This window comes from Gymnoscopelus microlampas (genome assembly GCF_963454915.1).
Source record: "Gymnoscopelus microlampas genome assembly, chromosome: 24".
NCBI classification, from domain to species: domain Eukaryota; kingdom Metazoa; phylum Chordata; class Actinopteri; order Myctophiformes; family Myctophidae; genus Gymnoscopelus; species Gymnoscopelus microlampas.
In genome coordinates, this window is record NC_139961.1 from 9,244,335 (window position 1) to 9,256,944 (window position 12,610).

The 12,610-nt window shown below is 42.7% G+C and overlaps 1 protein-coding gene across 1 annotated transcript; it reads right to left on the minus strand.

The window, feature by feature from the left end:
* Positions 1-53: 53 nt before the first annotated feature.
* LOC311040531 (scavenger receptor cysteine-rich type 1 protein M130-like) lies at positions 54-4,676 on the minus strand (the record flags this gene model as incomplete). Its single annotated transcript, XM_084050862.1, has 6 exons — positions 54-447; positions 1,052-1,351; positions 2,799-3,061; positions 3,536-3,758; positions 3,843-4,148; positions 4,592-4,676. Coding segments are annotated over 6 exons (1,431 nt in total), but the record flags the coding sequence as incomplete, so codon positions are not given.
* Positions 4,677-12,610: the final 7,934 nt, after the last annotated feature.

Consider the following 12,610-nt stretch of genomic DNA (forward strand, 5'->3'; position numbering starts at 1 on the left):
AAAGGTTAGGGAACCCTCGACCTAGGCAACCAGATAAGAGTCTCTGAAATCAGCCTGTAGGCAGCAGTAGCTGAGAGGTTTTATCTATAGATACTGTAGATAGATAGATAGATAGATAGATAGATAGATAGATAGATAGATAGATAGATAGATAGATAGATAGATAGATAGATAGATAGATAGATAGATGAAATTAGAGACTGTAAAGATTACTGTTATTATAGTTGTCACAGGAAGATGTAATCCTCCATACAGGTTGAAGTGTAGAAGGAGAATTAGTTTCTGTTGAAACATCAGAGCCACAGTCCAGCTGTCTACACACTACAGATGAAGACTTAAGGTTCCAGTCAGACAAACGAATCAGCAGTATCCATGCTCCAAAGCGTTCAAACTCCAGTTTACCAGTACAGTTATCAGTTACTCCTACCAACATGACATCGTCAGACTCTGGACAGAGACAAGAGAGTTTGCAGTAAGTAATTAGTAATTACATTAGTTTCATTATAAAGTAATTTATTTTGTATTTTACCTGAGCAAATGAGTCCAACAATCATTTCTAACTTCACACCATGGTTCAAAATGAACAGTGTCTTGGGGCAAAATGGCCTTGAAAAAGGACCATATGCCTTCGAAAATAAATTAGCCATGTCCAACATAACACTAAACATGACAATTTCTAACCTATTGTCTATCACATCTATTTTAACCAACAATTTAGCTTCATTCAGCTCTGGCTGTTGGTACAGTGCATCTTGGGTATTATACTGCTGGTTCTGAAGCTTGTACCAATAAATAAATGATAGAAATATATAACAATCTACGTATAAATAAAATACCAAAGGCATAATTCATAGTTTAAAGAGAGAGAAAAAAACAGCAGACAGTGCAACATACATACATACATACATACATACATACATACATACATACATACATACATACATACATACATACATACATACATACATACATACATACATACATACTGTACATACACTGTATACATACACTGTATACTGTACATACATAGACTGTCAATGTCTTGTTTTACCTGAACAGTTCACCTCTAGTCTGACAGTGGAAGTAGCAGACTTCTTTATTCCACACTCTGTCAACGAAGACTCAGACCCAACACAATAAGACCTTATCCACCATACAGGATGAAGTTTAAAACCAGAACTAGTTTCTGTTGAAACAGCAGAGCCACAGTCCAGCTGTCTACACACTACAGCTGATGACTTCAGGTTCCAGTCAGACCAACCAACCGCTGGTCTCCACTCTCCCTGGTGTTTCATCTCCAGTATACCAGTACAGTTATTGGTTCCTCCTATCAACCTGACATCATCAGACTCTGTGCAGAGACAAAAACATAATTGGCCCGATTCACTAAGCATATTTTGAATGTACCGGCATTTCCTAAATTAAAAGTTCTAAAATCAAGTTGATTCACAAATTTTATTTGTCTGATAATTTTGTGGGAGGTCTGCTCTTTCTTAAGTCTGCTCCGAGGCTGACTTACACAGCTTGCGTATATGTCATTACTGTGCCTTAATCTTCATGAAAAAATCTATTGCGACAGTGCCAAACCTCAAATAAAATATTTATATGCCCAACATTTGTCAACACATATAAAAAAGAAAGGAAGAATATGTCAACGATCCATTGCTTGGATGCATATTATAGATATGATGCGTTTAGAGCTGAATTATTAGTTCCTTCTGCCTTTTTTTTTTTTTTTTTTTTACCGTTTTTGCAATTAGGCTTTCATCATCTGCATCATCTTTTTACCTCGGCTAAGGTGAGTGAGCGATTGTTCAGTAGAAAAGGCTTATAATGTCCATTTCAAGTGTTTGGTCGTGAAGTTAAACTTTGTAAACAAACTTTGTCATTTCACGCGAGAGTCGGTTTTTTAATTTATAAACGTTTAATCCACGTTATAAGCTTGTACAGTAGATATGTCCCTTTTGGAGAGTTGCGTAGGTTTTTGTTTGTTTCCGGTCACCTTATGGTCTTAAATGGGGCGTGGAGCAATAGATAATGGACTGTGGGGTTATGAGACTGTTGATTGCTGGAGACTGCCTGCTGCTGTGGAGAAATTGGTCCTGTGACACAGGCACTGCCTGTGACACAGGCCTGTGACACAGGCAGTGGATTGGCTGGCTGACACAACCTGGCTCTCAAACATTGCTGATCAGAGGACTGTCAGCTTCGGCAGCAGAGAATCACTTCTGTCTCCTTTCACCTCAAATCAAAAGTCTGTGTTTTCCTAACCTGCCTCTGGAAGCCTTGAGAAAGACTGGGCCATGACCACCTCAGTTCTCTAGTTATTTGGGTTAGATTAGGTTTCCTTTGCAATTTATTGTCTATTTTTGGTACTATTCCTGAATTTGTTTGTAACAAATATATATTCAATTTTACATTCCAATTGTCCTTATGCATTTAAGTTGCTTCCCCTAACCCTAGACTAGGGGTCATAACAGTCGGTTTTTGCTTAGAGAAAATACACCCTCCTAGTCACTTTATTTACACGTTATTTACGACCAGCTTAGTGCATTGGGCCAAATATTTCTTCCATTATAAAGTTCCCTTAGCTTAGAACCCCCCCAGGAGGGAGGGGGAGAACAAAAGTAAAATAAAAAATAAATAGGATTCTTTGTCCGAGGGACATTTTGTGACTGTAAGCCCTGTCCAGGCGGCGGCGGCAACCCATGCCTCAAAACAAGCACTTATTTTTCAAATGTACTGTTTTCTCAAATATACTGTAAAATAGATAGATAGATACATCATTTTTCTTTTACCTGAGCATGAGAGTTCAATAGTCATATTAAGTGAGGAACTGTTTCTTGTTGAGTTTGAGATTATACAGTCCAGGAGAACAGTCTCGTTGCCTTCACACTGGAACTCTGTGGTCCAGATTGGAGTCTCCACTTCTCCATAGAGCGCCCCCTGGAGGACTGAAGGAGCCCCACAGCCAAGCTCCCTACAGACCACCTCTGCATCCTGCTGGTCAAAGTCATCTTCAAACACTGAGACCCACGACTGATTAGACTTCACCTCCACCCTGCCTGAACACAAGCTAGTCCCATTCACTAGGGGGGGGGGGGGGGGGGGGGGGGGGGGGGGGAGAGGGGGAGAGAGAAAGAGGGGGAGAGAGAGAGAGAGAGAGAGAAAGAAAGAGAGGGTTAATACAGGGCTAAAGTGACACTATCATGATTCAAACATGGCAAAGATGGCCTGACATTGTGGTATCAGGATGACAACCTATGATAACTGCACTGTAAGAACAGCAACCACAAGTCCTGTTAGCACGCACACACGCATGCATGCATGCACAGATAGACAGACAGATAGACAGACAGATAGATAGATAGATAGATAGATAGATAGATAGATAGATAGATAGATAGATAGATAGATAGATAGATAGATAGATAGATAGATAGATAGATTTGTTTTACCTGAACAGATAACTTTCAGTCTGTCAGTGAAATCACCAAAATCCTTTAGCGCACATTCCCTCAGCGAAGACTCATACCCAACACAGGAAGATATAATGCACCACCCACGTTTACGTGTAGAACCAGATATCCTTTCTGTTGAAACAGCAGAGCCACAGTCCAGCTGTCTACACACTACAGCTGATGACTTCAGGTTCCAGTCAGACCAACCGTCCACTGGTCTCCACTCTCCCTGGTGTTTCACTTCCAGTTTACCATTACAGTTACTGGTTCCTCCCACTAACCTGACATCATCAGGCTCTGTATAGAGACGAGAGTCAGCAGTACAAAAATAATAAAACTTTCTTTATAAAAAAATGTTTAAACCAAGAGTGTGTCTTTTACCTGAGCAGGTGAGTCCAACAGCCGTGTCAGGTGAGCTGGTGTTTCTAGTTGAGCCTGAGGTTCTACAGTCCATGAGAGCAGACTCTGTGCCTTCACATTGGAACTCTGTGGTCCAGATTGGAGTCTCCACTTCTCCATAGAGCGCCCCCTGGAGGACTGAAGGAGCCCCACAGCCAAGCTCCCTACAGACCACCTCTGCATCCTGCTGGTCCAAGTCACCTTCACACACTGAGACCCACGACTGATTAGACTTCACCTCCACTCTGCCTGAACACAAACTAGTCCCATTCACCAACCTCACAGTGTCTGGGGATGGAGGGGGAGAGAGAGAGAGAGAGAGAGAGAGAGAGAGAGAGAGAGAGAGAGAGAGAGAGAGAGAGAGAGAGAGAGAGAGAGAGAGAGAGAGAGACACACACACACACACACACACACACACACACACACACACACACACACACACACACACACACACACACACACACACACACACACACACACACACACACACATTTTTAATACAGCATAGAACTAGCAGCTCTGTTTTTACTATTGTTGTACATGCGTGTCTTCCTCTTTTTAACAAAGTTAAAAATTAATTTTACAACAAATATTTTATAAAAACAAAAAAGATAGTGATACAGTACTGTCACCATCATGATTCATCGATGGCTCACTCAGTAGATAGATCGAGAGATAGATGCAATAACAGACTTTAGACATTAATGATATTGTTGAAGTAATTGTCTTACCTGAACAAACCACCCCCAGGCTGGCATGGGATGTACCAGACTCCTTCGTTACACAATCTGTCAGTGAGGACTCAGACCCTACACAAGAAGTTGTAGTCAACCACACGGGTCGATGTGTTGACCCATCAAGCCACCATTCTGTTGAAACAGCAGAGCCACAGTCCAGCTGTCTACACACAACAGATGATGACTTCAGGTTCCAGTCAGACCAACTAATCACTGGTCTCTGCTCTCCCTGGTGTTTCATTTCCAGTATACCTCTACAGCTACTGGATCCTCTCTCTAACCTGACACCATCAGGCTCTGTATAGAGACAAGAGAGTAAGCAGTAAAAACAAAAAGTTCTCTCATTATGAAATAATATTTAAAACCAAGAGAATGTTTTGTATTTTTACCTGAGCATGTGAGTCCAACCGCCTTGTTAGGCAAGCTCATGTTTCTATTTGAGCCTGAGGTTCTACAGTCCAGGAGAACAGACTCATTGCCTTCACACTGGAACTCTTTGGTCCAGAAAGGAGCCCTCACTTCTCCATAGAGCGTCCCCTGGAGGACTGAAGGAGCCCCACAGCCTAGCTGCCGACAGACCACCTCTGCGTCCTGCTGGTCAAAGTCCCCTTCACACACTGAGGCCCACGACTGATTAGACTTCACCTCCACTCTGCCTGAACACAAACTAGTGCCATTCACCAACCTCACAGTGTCTGGGGAGAGAGAGGGAGGGACGGACAGACAGAGAAAAAGATAGAGAGAGAGAAAAAAAAGAGAGAGGGAGAGAGAGTGAGAGAGAGAGAGAGAGAGAGAGAGAGAGAGAGACAAAGACAGAGACAGAGACAGACAGACAGACAGACAGACAGACAGACAGACAGACAGACAGACAGACAGACAGACAGACAGACAGACAGACAGAGAGACAGAGAGAGAGTGTTGGTTTCTCCCGCCAACCTGACAACATCAGACACTAGAAGAGAGTGAACTGTACAAAAGTAATATTGCTTTCATTAGAATAAATCTTATATAATATATGTAACATATTTAGTAATTTCTGTCATTGTTGTTTACCTGTTGAGTTCTGTGTTTGTTCAGCCTGGAGAGCTGGGGAGTAACATCAGAAAATAACAGTGTCACTCTAACATGAAGTATATGGATCCTCTCTATCAATACAGCAGGTAGTTTATATCTTTAAATATGGGAGAAGATGTCCTTTATCTGAGTTTCAATGTTCAAAGTGATTCCTTTAAGTTTAAACGGCTTGAAAGTGAGAAAATGTTGTTGTTTGTCACACAGCCAGAGTTTGTGATAATTGTATTTGGTAGAGTGTTGCTAGCTCTGACTACAAAGACAGAACCATCATTTACATAGAAAGCATGGCAGTTGTATGCCTCCGCAAACCATTTGCCGTTTACACCCATGTGTGTCCAGAATCATACAGTCTAGGTCACAGAGACCTTGACCTTTGACATTTGATTACCTATTTCTAATCAGTTAATTCATCCTTGAGTCCAATTGTAAGGAAATTCCCTCCAGGCGTTCCTGACATATTGTGTTAACAATAATGCGACGGACGGACAGATGGACAACACAAAAACATAACGCCTGTGTGATACACAATATTCCCTCTACTGTAAATATAAGGAAATGTATTCATTTTACGGATGAATCACAATGGAGAGTGTACAAATGGAATGTTTTTGTTTTTGTTTTTTCTTTGGAACCCCTAACTACACTGTAAAAGTATCTGTTTTAATTCAACTAGAGTGTACACAGGCCCATTTGGTTCCATCTGTACACTCTCAGAGTTACAGACCCGTAAGGGTTAATTTGGACAGATGGAGGACCCCAGACCCGATGTTGAAAACAAGTGATATAAGTCATGGTTCTCTGAGGTTTCTGCCGTCAACCTGTCTTTTATTTACTGAAACAGGAGGCACCTGTAGCCTAGACATTTTGGTGGTACAGGGTCTTGCTCAAGGGCACTTGAACAGTAACTACTAGGAGGGGGGAGTTTCTCATTCTCTTCGCCACTTAAACTTTCACAGCTCAACAGGAGATTCAGGAGACCTTCCTTTGACTCGCTCCAAGCGCCTGCTGCTCATAATTTCAAAATAAGTACATTGGAGGGGTGTCCCCAGATGACAGTGAAGTGACAATTTAAGGACTTTTAAGACCTTTTTAATACCTCAAAAAGAAAAGAAAAATACCATGACTGCATCAAAAGTAATCAACAAACTATACTATAAAGATTGGCCAATATTGGACAAATAGTCAAATTATATAAGAAAGAGGCAAACATTTTAAAAATAGCCGACGAGGCGCTGTGAGCTTGTAGATCGGCTATTTTCACAATACAGTATCTATCTGTCGAACCGAGTCAAACTAAATGTAAAGCCTGAACTCCTACAATTCCAAGTGCTTGTCAGGGTGGGGGGTCCCCAGTTCAAATATGATTATTTGTGGGGGGTCGACAGCCTGAAAAGGTTGAGAACCACTGCTTTACACCACTGGTAATGTTTATAATGTCTTGAGGTCACATCGGTGGCACACTGTATGAGGCCTCCCAATAAATGTAAAAAAAATAAACCCACATCAATCAACAATTATGTCAATAAAACAGAGTCGTACCTGAGCTCCAGACCAACACGGTGAACAGCATCAGTGTTTGAACCATCTCTGAGGATCCAGTCACACTTTAGTCTGAACTACAACTCCACTGGACACTTTCTGACTAACAAATGTTGTTGTTTTTTTTGTCACGTCAGCTCTCCTTATGCAGCCGATACACACGTTCTCATTCTATTGAATGGGCTTGTTATCACGGCTATCATCCCATACGTGTGTGTCGGTTGTCTTATCTCATCATCATCAGGTGATTTGACAGTAAATGCACACCTCTCTCTTGTTGACAGGATGCTGCTAAACGTCTTCACGTGCCTTCTGAAATGGTAAATGCTACACAGGACGTGGTTAATTATTTTTAGTCCATCTGCATGTCTGTACAGGTTGGCCGCCTGCTTGAGGGAAGAAGAAAAAAAGAAAGAAAATAGAGATTTAGCCTATGCATCAAAATGGCATGTGTTCTGTTTTGACTACGGTTCATCGTGCTTTCCTGGTGTCTTAGTTCTCTTTAATTGATATTACTTTAATATTTCCTTGTGTTCCTTTATGCTGTATTATGTCCTTATTTCCTACTTGACTTGAATTCCTGTAGATGGAGCATAAGGCCGCAGCAGTGTACTTTTGGGAAGGACCGGTGTTGGACTGTAGCTCATAGGTGCTATAGTGCAGTGGTTCTCAAACGTTTTCATCTCAAGGACCCCCAAATTGACACTTATTAGCCCGCGGACCCCCATTTCAAAATGTATGCCAGGGACCCCCATAAGAGAAGATTTTTCACTGCCAGCTACCAGTGATTCTCAACCATTTTAATTTCAAGAGGACCCCCAGTTTACATGCATTAGGCTACGGACACCCATTTAATGGCCCTGGGACCCCAATTTATATTGTAAAATCAATGTTAATTTAACCCTGGCCCTGGGACCCCAATTTATATTGTAAAATCAATGTTAATTTAACTCTGAGAGTGTACAAATGGAACCAAATTGGTTCCATTTGTACACTCTCAGAGTTACAGACGCACAAGGGTCCATTTGTATCAACAGTGTATAGCAGAACCGTGTAAAAAAAAAAAAGTATGATTAAAATGTAATTTTGTCCAGTCTGTATGGTAGAGTATGTTAATATAGTATGACTTATACAATTGGGGTGGTTGTATTTTGTCTCTCTGCTCTTCTATTGAGATGTTTAGATCGTGTCAAAGGTCATGTCTCACCTAGACACAGGATCTGACATGAATTTTGACCTGATGGTAAAGATTACATTTATCCCCTGAGCAAGCAGGAAGGCTCTATTAGCTCAGTGGTAAAACATATCAGCACTTGTGCAGGAAACCAGGTTCAAATCCGGGGTAGAAGAGGAAAGTGACATAGTGCAGCTTTAATATATACCAAACCAACTAAATACTGACCTCTGCTTTACTTTCCAAATGATTTTGGTGATATTTCCCTTTTCTAAACAATATTGCACATAGTGTGTGTGCATGTGCGTGTGCGTGTGCGTGTGCGTGTGCGTGTGTTTGTGCGTGTGTGTGTCGTCATGTGTGCAGGCAGGTTAAATAAGTTCATGGACAATATGAACCACTAGAGGGCACCATTGGATTGTATTTCTTCTTACTGGCTCTGAAAACCCTACCATTTTGTCACATGATCTGTGTGATCCTGTAGAGTTTGAATAACCTCGCATCACCAGTCTTTCCACCTCGGAGGAAAATAGTTTGAACGACCAGGCACTTTAAATACTGTGACTGATACATGTGTGGCTTTGCATTTCTCAGTGTTACTGACTTACACAGAGTCAAATGAAACAAACCCAAAGAGTGATGAGTGTACTGTAAATTCTCCTCATTGCCGTGATAGTTATTGGGGGTAATATGAGAAGGATTAAAATAGTTGAGTATGAACTGTTTCTCTCTTCAAAGCTGTGTAAACTGTTTTTGGACCATGGCTGCTCTGCTCATGTCCACATCCTGAGGTAAATGAAAGTGTCTCTGTTGTTTTTTTATGCTTCTGTTCATGTATTTTCATTTATGTTGGGGGGGGGGCTTTTCTGCCTTTATTTAGGATAGTACAGTGAAGATAGGACAGGAAACAAGGGGGGAGAGAGAGGCAGTGAGTAACACACAGCAAAGGCCATTGGGCTTGGGAATCGAACCCACGACTCACTGTCAGGCTGCATCAGAGCCAATGAGTGGTATGTGCCTTACCCAATCAATTTATGTTTGAATAAACTAATTCATTCATTTATATCTCAGCCTTTTTCAATTTCCAAAATGTATGATGCATTAGCCACAGAGCCCCATACAATGTATATCTCCCCTCCCTGGCCTTCTCCTGCTCCACCTCTGCACTCTCTGTGCCTTGATTGAAGGACTAGTGATTCCACCTGGGGTTCCCAGCTGTGACCTTTTGAGTTAATTGTGTGTCCTCACAGCTATTTACTGGACTGTCTGTTTGTGAGGTTGAGTATGTCCTTGTTTATACATGCAAGTTGCAGTGGTGTCAGACATTTGATGCTTCAGGAACCCTGTTTGTAGGCCTATTGCGTTTCCAACATTCCCTGTTACTCACTCCCAACTTGTAATAGGTTGACACAAAACATAACCACTTAAACCTTCTAGTCCAGACTTGGTAAACTACACTGTAATTGGACCCCCCCTCCCCATCTACACCAAATATTGCCAAAAATAGCCGATCTACAAGCTCACAATGCTCTGTAATTGGACAGCTTTTTCCCCCCCATGTACACCACATGCTGTTGCCAAAAATTGCCGATCTACAAGCTCACAATGCGAAGCATTGTGAGCTTGTAGATCAGCCATTCTTTTAATATGGATGCTGGGGTTCAAGATCTATCACCAGCTGCTCCTGGACACCCTTGCTGACCTCGGCATCGCTGGGACGGCACTAAAGTGGTTCTCCTCCTACCTGACTGACTCGACCTACAGTACCAGGTTTCTTGAGAATGTTTGCTTTCATCCTCCCTAACCGGGGTCCCCCAGGGATCTGTACTTTTCATCATCTCTGTTCACAAGCTATCGTATAGAGAGAATTATAGTCCCCTCTCCTTGGGGTTTCTTTTGTCACTTTTTGCACTTTTTCATGAAATTTTCCCCCTGCAGTTACCCATCCTATAACCACTAGGACATTGGTTCTCAAAGTGGGGTCTGGGGACCCCCAGGGGTACCTGAGGGGGTTCCAGGGGGTCCCCAGCTAAATGGAGGATAGTTAGGAACCAAATGGACCCTTGTGTGTCTGTAACTCTGAGAGTGTACAAATGGAACCAAATGGACCCGTTAGGGTCCATTTGGTTCCATTTGTACACTCAGAGTTAAATTAACATTGATTTTACAATATAAATTGGGGTCCCAGGGATATAAATGCCATTAAATGGGTGTCCGTAGCCTAATGCATGTAAACTGGGGGTCCTCTTGAAATTAAAATGGTTGAGAATCACTGGTAGCTGGCAGTGAAAAATCTTCTCTTATGGGGGTCCCTGGCATACATTTTGAAATGGGGGTCCGCGGGCTAATAAGTGTCAATTTGGGGGTCCTTTTGAGATGAAAAAGTTTGAGAACCACTGCACTAGGAGCAGTGAGCAGCCACTTCTACGGCGCTCAGGGAACAATTAGGGGTTAAGAGTCTTGCTCAGGGACACACGTTGCTGGCCCTTGGCCTGTAATCAAACCTGGGACAACCAGGGGCTCTGGCTTCCCAGACGGGCTCACTAACCACTCTATGGCTGCCCCCCCCCCCCCCCCCCTCTGCCACTCAGGTGGAAGAGCACATCGCTGCACGTCTGGCTGACATCCTCACAGTGGATCTTCTCACCACCTCAAGATGAACCAAGCCCAGACTGAGCTTCTCTTCTGACCCAGGTAAGTCCTCCCCCATGGAGGATTTAAACATTTCCAGAGACATATAACTCCCTGGTGGCTTCGGTTCCAATGGCCTTGGTGTGGTGCTGGACGCGACATTACAAAGTCTAAACCAGTTGTGCTATAAACACGCCCCCTTCTGTGGCCAACGCGGAAGTGCCTTTTTCAAACAACCGCAGACTATTTCTTTTCGCCGATAAAGTATAGTTTTGGACCATGACGGAGGCGCGCCGACTCAGCAGACCTTGAGGCCGAGGAGACGCGCCCGAGCGCCTCCAGGCGCGAGTGCCCGCGTCGACCGGCCAATGGTCTGCTAGTCGACTCAGCGCCGTTCGAGTTATGTACCGATAGGGACAGAATAGTAAAATATAGCTGCAAGCAGCGATAATATGGGGCCAGGAGAGAGAAATGATAATTCCTTTAACAGGTCAGTTCATGAAAGTCCTTGCGGTCTTGTTTCCAATGAGTGCCTGTGAGCAATTAGGGGTTAAGAGTCTTGCTCAGGGACAAATTTCATTTCATCGACACATTTGCTGACCTGGCCTGGAATCGTACCTGGGGCAACCAGAGTCTCTGGCTCCCTAGGCGGGCTCACTAACCACTCAGCTATGGCCAGAGAGAGAGAGAGAGAGAGAGAGAGAGAGAGAGAGAGAGAGAGAGAGAGAGAGAGAGAGAGAGAGAGAGAGAGAGAGAGAGAGAGAGAGAGAGAGAGAGAGAGAGAGAGAGAGAGAGAGAGAGAGAGAGAGAGAGAGAGAGAGAGAGAGAGAGAGAGAGAGAGAGAGAGAGAGAGAGAGAGAGAGAGAGAGAGAGAGAGAGAGAGAGAGAGACGGAATAGATTGAAGAGATAGATAGATACGGAATAGATTGAAGAGATAGATAGATACGGAATAGATTGAAGAGACAGAGAGAGAGACAAATGGAATAGATTGAAGAGACAGAGAGAGAGACATGGAAACGGAATAGATTGAAGAGACAGAGAGAGAGACATGGAAACGGAATAGATTGAAGAGAAAGACATGGAAATGGAATAGATTGAAGAGAGAGAGAGAGAGCGCCATGGAAACGGAATAGATTGAGTCATGTTTTTTGCATTTCAACTTAAATGAGTCTGCATCAAGTGAGGCTTGAACCGGCAACCTTACGGTCATGAAGCACTCTTAGGTAGCTGCAACACTACCTATAGTGCTATATCTTTGTCCAGGCTGATATTGTCTGTTGAGGATCACAAACTCTTGCCTTCTGTCATGACCCAAGCCCCTGTTTCACTAACACTAAGATCACTCGTTCACAAACCATTTACCAATGAAGAAATTGTACATCTCCTCAGAACCAAAATTAGTGAAAGTACCCGATCTACAAGCTCACAAACCATTAAAAGTTGTCAGATTGTACATTGGCTATTTTCACAATGAAGTATGTTATACATTGAAAAAACATACTCTCATTGCTATCTGAAAAGTTGTGAGATTGTAGATCAGCTGTATGTAAAAAACACTCAATTAAGTATTTCATGTTATCTTTAACAATTGCAG